Source organism: Enhydra lutris, unplaced genomic scaffold, assembly GCF_002288905.1.
Source record: "Enhydra lutris kenyoni isolate GAN:26980312 unplaced genomic scaffold, ASM228890v2 scaffoldscaffold9, whole genome shotgun sequence".
NCBI classification, from domain to species: domain Eukaryota; kingdom Metazoa; phylum Chordata; class Mammalia; order Carnivora; family Mustelidae; genus Enhydra; species Enhydra lutris.
Genome location: NW_019154093.1, coordinates 78128502 through 78144394, shown reverse-complemented (window position 1 = coordinate 78144394; position 15893 = coordinate 78128502). Strand labels below are relative to the sequence as shown.

The 15893-nt window shown below is 38.1% G+C and overlaps 1 protein-coding gene across 2 annotated transcripts in view; it reads left to right on the top strand.

Moving 5' to 3' along the window:
* The window catches only part of LOC111143334 (DENN domain containing 2C), an 81171-nt gene that overhangs the window by 29204 nt on the left and 36074 nt on the right, over nt 1–15893 (top strand). The window contains exons 2-4 of one of the 2 annotated variants that reach the window (XM_022497008.1): nt 13095–14108; nt 14863–14999; nt 15608–15720. In XM_022497008.1, coding sequence (XP_022352716.1) covers nt 13285–14108; nt 14863–14999; nt 15608–15720 — 1074 coding nt within the window. In that variant the 5' untranslated portion in view covers nt 13095–13284. Of the gene's footprint in view, nt 1–13094; nt 14109–14862; nt 15000–15607; nt 15721–15893 lie in introns of those variants that run through there. The other variant, XM_022497009.1, reaches the window with a different exon arrangement.

The following is a 15893-nucleotide window of genomic DNA, read 5'->3' as shown; positions in this document are numbered from 1 at the left end:
ACACACACACACACACACACACACACACACACACACACACACACACACACCTGAAACAAACATTCTGAAGCAATACTTACCCTTACCTTCATGCAGGGTATTCTGATTTATATTATTGTTCGCTGTTCTATTTCATTAAAAACATTTTAAGACTCTTCCTCTTCCAGTTAGGATATAGGACTTGAAAAACATTTGTTCCCATAGTAACAAGAAAATCCTGGACAAAATAAAAATCGTGCATTTCTCTGGGGCTAGTGAATAGTAGTGGGTGCAAGGAAGGAAACTTTGGTGAACTGAATTCCAAAGTGAATTCCTTTATAAGTGAGCAAAGAGCCATAACAACTTCCATACCTGAGGATAAGCATATAGTCTGGATACAAGTAGCCCTGGCATAGCTGGTGAGGCTTCCCAGAGGAAAGGGAAAAATCTGCCAAGTCTTAGTTCACAGTATGGACTGTTGGAATTGGAATGTGGTGCTTGCTTCAGCAGCACACATACTAAAATTGGAATTGGAGAGTGGATTGGAATCTGGAAGAATCCCAAATGCAAAAACAAACCACTTGGCCCAATAATTATCTGCTGTTTCAGTTTTTACTCTCATGCAGGGGGTATGAGAGGCACAAAGAAGTTTTATAGTCACACATATTTGTGCAGTGATATCCTGCCAGGGTTGAATCCAGAATTGAACCAAAAATAATTGAAACCGTACCCATCCTTAGTCCATCTCAAATACTAACAGTATTTAAAAGGTAGCAGTCGCTCAGGAGGTTAGAGGTTGGGCTAAAACCAGGTGAATTCCATGTAGTAAGACCTGCTACGCAGCTTCAGCTCAACTTGACTCTATGAGGAATCTGAATGATCAGCCTCTCAATCTAATTACCAGAGAGAGGAATGTTTATAATCTCAGAAATACATAAAGAAAAACAAACACAAAGTGTATCTAGTGTATCTTTTCTTCTACTGTTCTTTTATAGTCAGTGTCGCGAATATGATTAAAAATTACAAAGTAGTAGGGGTGATTGGCTGGCTCAGTGGGAAGAGCATGTGATTCTTGATTTTGGGATTGTGAGTTTGACCCCACAGTGGGGGTAGAGATTACTTAAATACATACATACATACATACGTACATACATAAATTAAAATTACAAGACACTAGAAGAAAAGAAAATGTGAGCCATAATGAAGAGAAAAAAGAGTCAATAAAAGGAAACCTAAAGGTGACACAGTTGTTGGCATAGCCAACAAGGGCTTTAAGATTATTATAAATATATTAAATAATATACAGGAAAAAAAATAAATGGGTGAAAATATGGAGTATTTCAGAAGAGGAATGGAAATGTTAGAAGAACTGGATAGAAAATTTGAAGCTGAAAAATACAATATCTGAAATAAGAACTATTACATGGACTTAAAATCATCTTGGACTTTGCCCTATAGAATGTTTAGTGAACTTGAAAACTGGTCAGTAGAATTTATCTAAACTGAAGCAGAGAAAGAAAAAAAAGGTGAAAGAAAATAAATGAACAGAGCACAAGTAACCTGTGGAATAATATTAAATCATCTAACATATGTGTAGTTAGAGTCTTAAAAGGAGAAGAGAAAGAATGGGGCTTGGACTCACGACCCCAAGATCTAGAGTTGGATGTTCTACCAACTGAGCTGGCCTGGTGCCCCAGGATATAACTTTGTTCAATAAAATCCACCCATTTTAAGTGTATGGTCAGTTAGTTTTGACAAATGTATACACCCTTGTAACTGCCATCCCAATCAAGATATATTTTCATCACCCCCAAAGTTCCCTCATACTCTTTTGAGGTTAGTTCTCACCCTCCTGGCCCTAGACAATTACAGATCTGCTTTCTTTCATTATAGATTAATTTTGGCTGTTCTTTAATTTCATATAAATGGAATCATACTTTATGTATTTTTTTGTTTCTGGATGTTTTTGGGAGATGTCTGTGTCGTGCGTATTGTGGGTTTTGTTCCTTTTCATTGTTGAGGAATATCCTGTTGCATGAATATATTACACTTTGTTTATGTATTCGCTTGTCGATGGCCTTTAGGTTGTTTCTAATTTGGGCTGTTCTGAATAAAGATGCTGTGAATATATTTATGTAGAAGTATGTGTGTGAACATAACATTTTTCTTTCACATGAAATACCTACAAGTGAAATTGCTCCTTCATATGGCCAATCATATGTTTAATTTTATAGGAAACTGCCAAGCTGTTTTCCAGTGTTTGTACCATATTACAACGGAACAGTGTTTGATAGTTCCAGGTACTCCCATACTTAGTATCCTTTCACATTTTAACCACTCTAGTGGGTATGTAGTGGTATCTTGGGTTTTAATTTACATGTCTTTAGTGACTAATGATAGTGTACCACTTTTCAGGTACTTTATTTTACTAACTGGCTACTCATAAAATCTTTTGTAAAAAGATCACATCTGATGCATATTTTAATTATATTGTTTGCCTTATTCATTTGTAATAGTTATTTATATGTTGTGGATTTAAATGCTTGTTAGATATATGTAGTTTGAATGTTCTCTGCCTGTTTGTGGCTTGCTGTTTCATTTTTAAAACATACTTAGAAGAGTGCAAGATCTTAATTTCTTCCTTCTGTGGGTTTGTGCTTTTTGTGTCCTAAGAAATCTTTTCATTGGGGCGCCTGGGTGGCTCAGTGTGTTAAGCCTCTGCCTTCAGCTCAGGTCATGATCTCAGGGTCCTGGGATCGAGCCTCACATCAGGCATCTGGCTCAGCGGGGTGCCTGCTTCTCCCTCTCCTGCTGCTTGCCTCTTTGCCTACTTGTGATTTTCTCTCTGTCAAATAAATAAATAAAATCTTAAAAAAGAAAAAAAAATCTTTTCCTTCTCTAAAGATTTTTTTTGTCTCTTCTTTCTTCTAGGAGGTTTATAGTTTTATCTGTTGGGTTTAGGCTTATGATATATTTCAAGTTAACTTTTGTAAATGCTGTGTAATGGTCAAGGTTAATTTTTTTTCCCCTGTAAATATCCATTTGTTCCAAAGCAATCTATTAGAAAGATTATTTTCCCCCAGCTTTGTGGAAGTCTATTGACTATATTAAGTGTGGGTCTCTTTCTAGACTCTGTACTGTTCTATTGATCCATTTGCTTCTGTTTTCACTAATACACATTGTCTTGATTACTGTAGCTTTACAGTGTCGAAATCAATAGTATATGTTCTTCAACTTTCTTATTTTTGAAAAAGTTTTAGGCTATTTGAGGTCCTTTGCATTTCCAGATAAATTTAAGAATCAGCTTGTCAATTTCTGCAACAAAGCCTACTGTGATTTTGATTAGGACTGTGTTGAATCTACAGCTCAATTTTGAGAGAATTAGATGTCTTAACAAAATTTAATCTTCTAGTTCCTTAATGTAATGGATCTCTGTTTATTTAGTAGTTCTTTAATTTTTTTTTCTTAGCAATATCTTGTATTTTCAGTGTACAAGTTTTGTACCCCTAAGCATTTCATGATTTTTATGCAACTTTTTATGTTATTTTACATTTCACTTTCCAATTATTTATTCCCTGTATGTATAAGTATAGTTTCTCTCTTACATATTGATCATGTATCCTGAGACCTTGCTAAATTCCCTGATGAATTTTAGTAGCTTGTTATTGTAGCTTTCTTAGGACTTTCTACATATACAGTCATGTTTTATTTCTTTTCCTTTTTCTTTCTTTTCCTTTTTTTATGCCATAAGTTTATTTACAAACATATTATGCTGAATTCAAGAGTTTGATTCTTTTTTCAAAGAAATTGAACCTCTTAAATGTTCCTTTTAACATCTGTTTAATTGATTAATTAAAACATCCTTATTTCTTAAGCAGCTGGTGTCTTACTATTAAAAAAAAAAAAAGGTGCTGCAAATCCAAATCCAAAGTACACAGTTATCATAATCAGTAACTGCCACTTGTTTTCCATTGAAAATGACAAATTCTTCCCTAAGCCCTTTTCATAGTGGCTCCTACAGACCACATAGGTTGTGAACCACTAGATGGTCTGTCCCAATGTAGCACTGTTGGGAGTTCTGCAAAAGGTGTCGGGACCCAAGATGTTGGAAATGGCAGCACCACACCAAGTCCTCCTCTTTTTCACGACCTTGTTCCTCAGTGTGTCAGAGCCGAAAGGGCACTTTCCCTATCTAAATGAAATAACAGTGTTGAATAAAAGCAGTGAAAGAAGATATCCTTGCCTTTTTCCCAATCTTAAGGGAAAAGTGTCAAATCTTTTACCACTTAGTATGATATTACCTTGGTTTTTTCATAGTTGCCATTTATCAGATTGTGGAAATTCAATTTCTGATTTGCTAGAAGGTTTTTTCCCCCAATTATGAATAAGTGTGAAATTTTTTCAAATGCTTTTTTGCATCTACTAAGATAATTATGAGGGGACTTTTTTCTTTATCTTATAAATATAAAGATTTTTAATTTTAAAGCAACTTTGCATTCTCTTATAACTCTACTTAGTCATGACTCAGTATTTTTTATGTTTATTTATGACTTTTATTTGCTGATGTTTTGAAAGGACTTTCACATGAGTTCATGAGTTCTGTTCTATATTTTTCTTCCCTTGTAGTGTCTTTGGTTTTCCAACAGGGTAATGTTGGTCTTACAAAATGAGTTAAGAATATTTCCTCTTCTGTTCTCTGGAAGAGTTTGTATAAGATTAGTGTTATGTCTTTGAATGTTTAATAAAATTAACAAGTGAATGATTAATAAAATTAACAAGTGAAGCTGTGTGGACCTGGAGTTTTTTTTAATGTAAGGCTTTCAATTAAAATTTTAATTAAAAAAAAAAATAGAGACACTCAGAATTCCTGTATCTTCTTGTGTCTGTTTTGGCAATTTATATCTTTCAAGGAATTTGTCCATATCATTTAAGTTGTTGAATTTATGACAACAAATTTATTCATAATCATCCCTTATATCCTTTTATGAAAGATTGGTAGGTAATGATCCCTTTTTCGTTCCTCATACTGCTAATTTGTGCTTTTTCTTCTTTTTTTCTTTGTTCAGCCCACTTAGATGTTTATCAATTTATTGACATCTCAAATAACTTTTTATGTTTCATTGATTTCTCTGTTGTTCGGTGGTTGTTATTTCACGAATATTTACATCTTACTATTTTCTTCTACTTGCTTTGAGTTTAATTTACTTTTTATTCCTTCTTAAGAAACAACCTTAAATCATTGGGATTTTTTTTCAGATATTAAGTGGAATAATGACATTCAAATTTCACTATAGGATTTAGAAGCATGTAATATTGAAAAGGATGGTACATTTTGTGCAGGATGGGCAGTAGGATAATTTAGACAGATGTTAATGTAGAGCATTTAATCTGGAGAATAATTTAAAGTGATGACTTGAGGGGCGCCTGGGTGGCTCAGTGGGTTAAAGCCTCTGCCTTCGGCTCAGGTCATAATCCCAGGGTTCCGGGATTATGAAGTGAGGCCCGTTTAGGGCCTCTGCTCAACAGGGAGCCTGCTTCCTCCTCTTTCTCTCTCTCTCTCTGCCTGCTTCTCTGTGTACTTGTGATCTCTGTCTGTCAAATGAATAAAAATTTTTTAAAAACTTTAAAAAAATAAAGTGATGACTTGAAACTTAATGGAATAAAATGTGTTTTAACTTAAAACAGCAAGATACAGTGTTTCCAAACTTTTTTCTTTTTATAACATAAGCATTTCCAAATATCTTGGCATTTTCCAGATATCTTTTGATTATTTATTTTTAATTACGTTCCATTGTGTGTTAGAGAATCATTCTCAGGATGACTTCAGTCATTTAAAATTCATTAAGTTTTATTTTATTGTCCAACATATGGTTTACTGGTAAATATTCCATGTATGCTTGAATATATATTCTATTGTTGTTGGGTGTAGTGTTCTAAAATGTCACTTAGGTCAAGTTGATTAATGGTGGTATTCAAGTCTTTTATCTATTTCCTGATTTTCTGTCAATGGGGCTATTACTCATGAAGAGTAATGAAATCCTCAGTAAAATTACAGATTTGTCCATTTGTCCTTTTGGTTCTACATTTTTTGCTTCTTACATTTTGAAACTGTGATATGGCATACATGAACATTTAGGATTATTCAATCTTGGGGGCACTTGGGTGGCTCAGTCATTAAGTGTTGTCTTCAGCTCAAGTCATGATCCCAGAGTCCTGGGATTGAGCCCGCATTGGGCTCCTTGCTAGTCAGAAAGCCTGCTTTTCTCTCTGCCACTCCCCATGCTTGTGTTCCCTCTCTTGCTGTTTCTCTCTGTCGAATAAACAAATAAAATCTAAAAGAAAGGGGGGGCGGATTATTCAGTCTTCTTGACGAATTGTCTCCATTTTTGTTTGAAATGTCTTTATCTCTTTACTCTGCTAGTATTTCTTGGCCTAACCTCTTTATTGTAACAGAAGTGTCTTGAAATTCAAAATGCAGTTCTTAAAGAAGTGCAGAGTTAGGTCTTGTTTTTTTGTTTTTTAATCAAGTATGATCATCTTTGCCTTTTATTTAGAATTTAGCTCATTTACAGTTAACATAATTATTAGTATGGTTAGATTTAAGTGTACAGTCTTGCTATTCATTTTCTGTTTCTGTTTGGGTTTTTGTTTTTGTTTTGTTTTTGTTTTTGTTTTTGTGGTGGTGGTGGTGGTGGTGGTTGTTCTTGTGGTTCTTCCTCCTCCCTGCCAACACTGTCTTTTTCTGCACTGAGTATTTTTTTAGAATTCGATTCTAAAGTGATTGCTTTAGAGTTCACATCTTTCCCCTTCAGATAATGTACTATATGGGGCTCCTGGCTGCCTCAGCCAGAGGAGCATGCAACTCTTGATCTTGAGTTTGTGAATTTGAGTCTCATGTTGGATATAGAGATTACTTAAAAATAAAATCTTAAAAAAAATGTACTACTTCATGTATAAAGTAAGAAATTTATATATTTCTTTCCATTATCCTTTCCCTCCTTTGCACTCTTCTTACATTTTATTCCCACATTGCTATAAATTCCCCAATATAGTGTAGACAGGGCCGGCTTCATGGGCAGACAATCAGTGTAGCTGTACAGGGTCCTGCACTCAAAAGGGCCCTTGTGGGGCTTTATGCTCTGTTGTAGACATCTTGAAATTCTGATAACTTAATCTTTGAATTTGTGGGTTTTTTTTTTTTAAGATTATTTATTTATTTGACACAGAGATAGAGAGCACAAGTAGGCAGAGCAGCAGGCAGAGGGCAGAGGGAAAAGCAGGGTGTCTGCTGAGCAGGGAGCCCACTGTAGGATTTGATCCCAGGACCCTGGGATCATGACCTGAGCTAAAGGTGGATGCCTAACTGACTGAGCCACCTGCTTTTAAGACTTTTTATTTTTTATTTTTTTTAAGATTTTATTTATTTATTTGACAGAGAAAGATCACAAGTAGACAGAGAGGCAGGCAGAGAGAGAGAGAGGGGAGCAGGCTCCCTGCTGAGCAGAGAGCCCGATGCGGGACTCGATCCCAGGACCCTGAGATCATGACCTGAGCTGAAGGCAGCGGCTTAACCCACTGAGCCACCCAGGCGCCCCTGCTTTTAAGACTTTTTAAAAGCTTTGTTAGGGTAGTTCTAAAGTAGTCTTTATTGTAGGGCTAATTTAGCCCTACTGACGAGCCATGCCCTTCTAACGTCTTTACTGAATTGCCTGGGTGTTCAACAAGTCTGCTCCTCTATAGATCATTGGAAGTTGGATATTTCCCAGCCCTTTGTGAACTCTGGGTATTAATCAGCTTCCAGGTCTCCTGTAGTTGTTCTTTCCCCAGTAATTTGTTTCCAGCAGTGTTACCCTGTGCCTTAGCAGCTTAGTATTTAAACCAAGATTCCAGGGATCCTACATAGATTTCTGGAGCTTTTTCTGTGTTGCTCCCTCCTATCTGATACGGGGCCCTGAAAATGCCATCTTTCCTAGCCCCTCCAAACTCTGATCCATTTATCTGTAACTCAGCAAGTGTATCATGTTCTGTGCTGTTTTCTGGAAAGAGCCTCCAAGGTGAAAACTGAGGCAACATAGTGCCTGCCTCATTCATTTTTCTTCATTTAGAGGTTACAGTCCTGTGTTGTCTGTTATCCAATATCAAAAGCATTTATTTTATTTAATCTATAAGTCTGGTTTTGTAGTTATGCTGGGAAAGCAAGTCTAGTTCAATGACTCTGTTGTGGCCGGTGGTAAGAGTCTTTCTTGTCCCTTCATCATTTTTCTTTTTTTTTTTTAGATTTTATTTATTGATTTGACAGAGATTACAAGTACACAGAGAGGCAGGCAGAGAGAGAGGAAGGGAAGTAGGCTCCCTACTGAGCAGAGAGCCCCATGCAGGGCTCGATCCTAGGACCCTGGGATCATGACCTGAGCCGAAGGCAGAGGCTTTAACCCACTGAGCCACCCAGGTGCCCCTTTCATCATTTTTCTAATTGAGGTAAAATTCACATTAAAAAATATTAATCATTTAAGAGCATACCCTCAGGGCGCCTGGGTGGCTCATTTGGTTGAGCATTAGACTTGGTTTCAGCTCAGGTCTTGAACTCATGGGTTGTGAGATTGAGCCCCTCACCCCTACCCCACATTCTCTAACCCTCCCCATTGCACCCCCTGTTGGGCTCTGCGCTCAGCAGGGAGTCTGGTGGAAGAGTTTCTCCTTCTGTCCCTCCCCCCACACTCACGCAACTGCCCTCTCTCTCTCTCTGTCTAAAGTATATCAGTCGTTAAAAGTATACTCTTACATCAGTTTTTATTTTTTAAAGATTTATTTTTTATTTATTTGACAGAGAGAGAGAGATCAGAAGTAGGCAGAGAGGCAGGCAGAGAGAGAGAGAGGCGGAAGCAGGCTCCCTGCCGAGCAGAAAGCCCGATGCGGGGCTCGATCCCTGGACCCTGAGATCATGACCTGAACCGAAAGCAGAGGCTTAACCCACTGAGCCACTCAGGCGCCCCTTACATCAGTTTTTAAATCAACTTTCAGAATGTTCCAGATTCTTCCTATTTTGTCAGATATTTATGGGGGGTTTTTTTGGTTTTTTTTTTTTAAGATTTTATTTATTTATTTGACAGACAGAGATCACAAGTAGGCAGAGAGGCAGGCAGAGAGAGAGGAGGAAGCAGGCTCCCCGCTGAGCGAAGAGCCCAATACAGGGCTCGATCCCAGGACCCTGGGATCATGACCCGAGCGGAAGGCAGAGGCTTTAACCCACTGAGCCACCCAGGCGCCCCAGATATTTATGTTTGATCAAATAAAATGTTTTAAAGGATTTGGAGTGAGAAGCTTTCCCATGTAAGGCTTGAGTTAGTAAAACAGAGCATCAGTATTCTCTTTTCCAGAGAGTTTCACTTACCTGAATGGACTCAAATTGGTTTCTTTTTAATATGTCAAGAACACAGAATCCTGTATATGATAAGTTATATTATACATTACATTTTAAGCTGATAAAGAACAGCTGATGGGCTTCTTGGATGAAAGTAAATCCTCAAGGGGCTGCCTGGGTGGCTCAGTGGGTTAAGCCTCTGCTCAGGTCATGATCTCAGGGTCCTGGGATTGAGTCCCGCATCGGGCTCTCTGCTAGGCAGGGAGCCTGCTTCCTCCTCTCTCTCTCTCTCTCTCTCTCTCTGCTTAAAAAAAGAAAAAAAGAAAGAAAGAAAGAAAGTAAATCCTCAAAATAAATAAATAAAAACAAGGGGACCTAGGAGCGCCTGGGTGGCTCAGTGGGTTAAAGCCTCTGCCTTCAACTCAGGTCATGATCCCAGGTTCCTGGGCTCGAGCCCCACATCGGGCTTTCTCCTCAGCAGGGAGCCTGCTTCCCGCCCTCCTGCTTGCCTCTCTGCCTCCTTGTGATCTCTGTCTGTCAAATAAATGGATAAAATCTTTAAAAAAAAAAAGGGGGGGGGGCTGATGAAGGATAACCTCTTTGGGAGCAAAGAATAGGGGGAAAAAAAGTTTGATTAGTACCCTTTATTCCAAGCATGGTATTTTATTATGCTTCTAAAACCATGCTTGATTTTTCATATTTGTACATCTTTTGTTCTGTTGCTGTTTCTTCTGTTGAGATATCCATTATGGTGATTGAGTGCTCTCCCTCCTCTTTAAGTTGTGAGTCCTGCCTGCTGCCTTAGTCATCTTTACTGGGAGGGAAGTCTGACTCATTTTGTGGTATTAAGAAAAAAAAATCCTAAAAATTGTTGAAGTTGTCATATTTTCTCAGTCTCTGTTTTTGTTAGAACCATTGCAGCGAACTTGAGGAAGTAATCTCTAGGGATAAATGTGTGAGTTGGCTTGAGGGAGTTTTCCAAAAGATGAAGCTGTGGAGAGATCTAGGACTTGAAAACTGGGCCGGCACTTGGGGCTTAGAATGTTTCTGGTAGTGGAGATCAACGCAAGAAACTGGGGATGTGAGGGGTGTGATATGAAGGATCGCATGGAGCAGGAGAGCCCTGTAGAGGAGGTGCTGGGGAGGAAGATGGCTCAGAATTCAATTAGGTTGAAGTCAGACATGAGATGCCTCTCGGTTTGGTGAGTGATTCTTATTTTTTGGAGGGGACAGAATCAGAGAACTTATGTATGAGAATAGACAAGCCACATTATAAAGAGTTTAATCTGTCAAAATTGGAACTGTGAAGTCAGATATAAAGGTAAATTCTCTGTACTGTCTAGGTAGATATCTGTCTAGTTAGAATGCATTAAAACTTTTTTGTTTTTGAAATCATTTGTCCATATTTTGAAAGTTGCAGTGTATTAATATGTATGTTTAGGAGCAAGTAGCATTTGTTTATAATGCCGCGTCTGTTAGGAGTGTCTTAGATTCCTCTGCTACCTGATTGCTACTGAAACACCATCAATACACATCATTCATAATTGTGTGTGAAGTCCATAAATCTAGCGTTTGTTGCTTGTGATCTTCAAGTTAAAAATTTCTTTGTTCCTGGGGTCTCTGGGTGGCTGTCAGTTAAGCCACTGCCTTCAGCTCAGGTCATGATCCCAGGGTCCTGGGATGAAACCCTGCATCGAGTTCCCTGCTCAGAGTCTGCTTCTCCCTCTCCCTCTGCCTGCTGCTCTACTTGTGTTCTCTCTGTATCTCTCTGTCAAATAAATAAATAAAAATCTTAAAAAAAAAATTTCTTTGGCCCTAAAAAAATTTCTTTAGCCCTAGCAAATTTCATCTTTCTTCCCAGTTTGATCCATTCGTACCTTCCAGTCATTCATACATTACATATATTCACATATTAACAAAGGAAAGGTAAAGAAAGCATTGACAAAGACTGCTGAAAACCTCTACTAGGCTCCTAGGAGAGAGAAAAATACAGTTGACCCGTGAATGACACAGGTTTGAATTGTGCAGGTTCACTTCTAGGTAGATATTTTGCAATAAGTACAGGACAGCACTGTAAATATATTTTCTCTTCCTTAAGATTTTCCTTAATATTTTCTCTGTTTTTTATAAGAATACAGTATATTTAAAAAAGAATACAGCATATAATACATATAACATACAAAATATGTGTTAATCAATTGTTAATGTTATGGGTAAGGCTTCTTCCTGCCATCTGTAGGCTGTTGGCAATTAAATTTTGGAGAAGTCAAAAGTTATATGCAGATTTTCACAATAGACCTTGTCTATTGTGAGGAAAACGTGAGTCTCAAGCATACCCTAAAATCCTTAGGACTACTCTATAAACATCAGAAGCGACAAAATGATTTTCAGTTTAATAGTGAGCAGTGGCTGATTGGGCCTTCACATTGCACGCATTAGTCTTTATGGACAGTTCTGGGCCTGGGCCCCAGATGGTGTGGGCAGGTCACGCACAGCAAGGGCTGGGGACTGTGGTGGCGGTGGCAGCAGCCAAAAAAAGAAAGAGTTCTGCAACAACAGCTCTGGTATTTCGGGGCTTAGGGTTTGTTTTTTTCCACCCACATTAGTTTAATATCTTAAGGTTATTTAGAATTTTTTTTTTCATTCAATCCTCATCAGAGTCTATTTGCAGGCCAAGCTGATTTTCCTACAAACTTGTAGGAATGGTTGAAAGGAAAGTTGATGGAAGCCCTGATTAGCAATTGTCCCGCCTAGAATAAATTTTGCGTGTGAATTGTGTATCAGTTTTGGTCAGCTGCCCTGACAGGCTGGGCCAAGATATTTTCCTGCCTGTTAATCAAGGCCCCACAGACAAAGCTCAAGGAAGGATGACCCCTGCCTCAGGAAGTTTTGAATCAGTTGCTATTTATAACCAGTATACAGTAGAACTTGAGATCGGGTCTTTACTCAGTTGATAAGAAAAGTTCTATGCCAAGTTTTACATTTGAGGAAACATTTATGGGCCTAAATGAGTGAAGCCTGTCTGTGAAAGGAAGGACTGTGACAGTGCCTGTAAGTATTTTTGCCGATTTGGGTCAAGGGTGTGGTGGCAGCCATGTGCAAAAGTTCAGTGGGTGACAAAATAAGTTATGATATTTTAAAGCAAAGCGACTGATAGTTAATGGCACATTGGCTTGTCGTTAGCACTGTGCCTATGGAGTCCTGTGCTGCTAAATGGGAAAGTTGAAATAAGGGTATGTTGAAATAAGGGCTAGTATTATCTCCCAACATAGAAGAGGAGGAGGAAATTAGGTATTGATGTGTTTCCAGACTAACTGGATCTTTCTCTGGGTGTATGCATAAGCTTATTAGTTATTTGGGAGGTATTTCTATGTATGTATGCTTTTTATAATACTCTGATGGTTCTTGTTTTGTTAAGAGAAGTTTTCATAAGGAATTGATTTTACAAAATAATATTGTATACTACTATATGTAATCTCTTATAAAACCTCCTTCTATGTAACTTTAGGAAATTAAATAGGGCAGAACATTAAAGCTGACAATTTGAGAAATATCACAAGGTAGTTATTTTCTCTGTGTTCTAGCACCATCTTAGGAATGCCTTTATGGAGTTGAATGATTTAGTGGATGACAAGTATATTTTTACATATGCAGTGTAAATGAATTGTTTAGGGAGAGATAGGCAGTGTTTTAGTGGACTTTAAATTAGGAAATTATAAAACTGTGTTAACATATGATTGTCTCTTTTTAATAGGAATATTCAACATAAAGTTGCAGCCGTTTTCCACAGGATCAGTAATCAAGATTTTTCTTTTTAAAAAGAGATTTCCAGGTTAAAGATGAAAGGAAAATGCCGGAATTGTTTGGATACTAAGTGACAGGATAAAGAGTACGGTATTTCACAGTTACTTATAATGGAGCCTCAGTAAAATCCGTACTTTGTCATGCACCCAACTGGGAACATGGATGCCAGTTTTTCTCGTTCTGCTGTTCAGACACTGTCAAGAAGCCACTGCAAAAACATCAAACAAAAAATTTCTCAGTGGGAAGGTAGAGCTAACGGTATATCTAATCCAGAGAAGTGGCATCCGAAGGACTTTGGAGTGAGATATACTAACTGCCATCAAGAGATTCTTCTTAAGAAAAGTCCTGTTGCTGAGGGAAAGAGCAAAAAGTTGGATATAACCAACTCTCGAAGTGTTGGTCTAGACGTTAATGAAGATGCTAACAGCCACGCTCAAACTGAGGACGAAGGTGGGCAATGCGGATGTGATGACCCACACTTCTTTAGAAATGAATCGGAATCCAACTGGGTATGTTCTAGGGTCAAACAGATCGAAAGCTGGAAAGGGGTTGTTCTGGATCCAGAGACTTCCTTACCTCCAGGAAACTTCTATACTTCCCAGATACTGTGGAAGAAAATAGAAGCACTCCCCCCAGATAAAGTCTTAAATTTGGCTTTAGAACACTGTGACTCTTCAGAAAAAGAAAATTTCAGAATTCTGGATAGTTCATATGGAATAACCAAGAGCTTAGAAAATATTTACTCTGAACCCGAGGGACAAGAATGCAGACCTTCTATAAATCCTTTGCCCAAACCTCGCAGGACATTCAGATATTTATCTGAATCCGGTGTTATGCCATCTAAGGAAAGAAACTGTGACAGAAAATACTGTGAAAATAATTCCTGCACGGAGTCTTCTTTGGCCTCTTGTCAGGAACCTGAACCGGAGAAATACAGCAGAAAAATCAGAGGGAGATCTAAAAGGTGTGTTTTTATTTGCTCCGTAATGATTTCTAAATATTGTCCTTACAGAGATGCTGAGCTGCTTTTCTCTTTTCAAAGCCATTTTCATTTCCCTGCATGGGTTACAGGCCTAGTTTGATTTTACAGATGTTGATTAACCCAAGGGAAAAGTACTTATAAAAGGAAATAATACCTAAGACAATTTGCGGACATAAGAACATCGGGAAAACTTGCATTTTGGATCATGTAAGAATGTGTAGGGAAGTAAGTACGTTCTTCTGCTTCATTTAAGACATGGTGGTCTTGGCTTCACTTTTCATCAGAGTGAATTTTATAAAGTTATGCAATAAAGAACGTGAATGTAGTTGACCAAAGGCCTCCAGTTTTCTCATGGCGTATGTAAGGTATCAGCCTAGTTTATTATTCTTAGGTATATGATAAAACACCTTTGTAATTTTGCACGCAAGTCCTTTACTTACTGATTTCTAGCATACCAATATAAAGAACACTAGCGTTTCATTTATTTATTTTTTAAAGATTTTTTTAAATTTATGTATTTGACAGACAGAGATCGAAAGTAGGCAGAGAGGCAGGCAGAGAGAGAAGGAAGCAGGCTCCCTGCTGAGCAGAGAGCCCAGTGCAGGGCTCGATCCCAAGACCCTGGGATCATGACCTGAGCCGAAGGCAGAGGCTTAACCCACTGAGCCACCCAGGCGCCCCAAGAACACTAGAGTTTTAAAACAATATAACTTTAAAACATATCTCCTTTCTTAAGGAAATCCTTTGAATTTGAGGATATTCAGCACTTTCGAAATCGGAGCTCACAGAAGATTCATGAAGAACTTGGAAGAAATTCCGGCTCAGCACTTTATTACACACAGTCGGAGGACAATATTTATGAGGATATCATATGTACGTGTTCACAAACTTTGCAGTTAAATTTAATGAGTATGTATTTGGTGGGGCCCTTAACTGTAGGATGGTATTTTCTTTTATAATCAAGCATATGTTGCTGTAGCTGTTTCTTTTATTTTTTTTTTTAATTTTATGTATTTATTTGACAGAGAGAGACACAGGGAGAGAGGGAACACAAGCAGAGAGAGTGGGAGAGGGAGAAGCAGGCTTCCCGCCATGAGCAGAGAACCTGATGCAGGGTTCGATCCCATGACCCTGGGATCGTGACCTGAGCCAAAGGCAGACAAGCTTAACAACTGAGCCACCCAGGCGCCCCACTGTTGCTTTTAAATATGGAAACTTTTGTCATATAAATTCTTTTATTCTTGAATGGTTTTTGTAGCCAGTTTAGTGGACTGCTGAGTTCAGAAGTAGATGTTTATAGTATATAGTATTTTGAGAATTCTTTTAGTTTGGTGGGATGCCTGAGTGGTTTTCAAGCTTAAAGGGCCAGCAATATAGACCAGGGAGCTGAACATAGTTCTTTATTTCTCCTCCTAGCTGTAGTCCCTTTGTTTCCATTTAACTGTGTTTGTCTAAACTTTGTTTTCCCATTATTTTTCAAGATCCCGCCAAAGAAAATCCCTATGAAGACATTCCAGTGCACCCTTTGCCCATGTGGAGATCCCCTTCGGCTTGGAAGCTACCGCCCCCAAAAAGTGCTTTCAGAACACCAAAGGTAAAACCAAAGGATCAGTATGAGAAAACATTATATGTAATTAACCTAAGAAAACCCAAGATTCTTGTTTGTGATCCCCCAAAAAGGTTAAAGTGGTTTAACTAAGGCCAAGATGAAGAGGCACTGAAATACGGGTCTTGTTGGTAGTGGTGGTTTTTGTGTTCTTTGTGGGG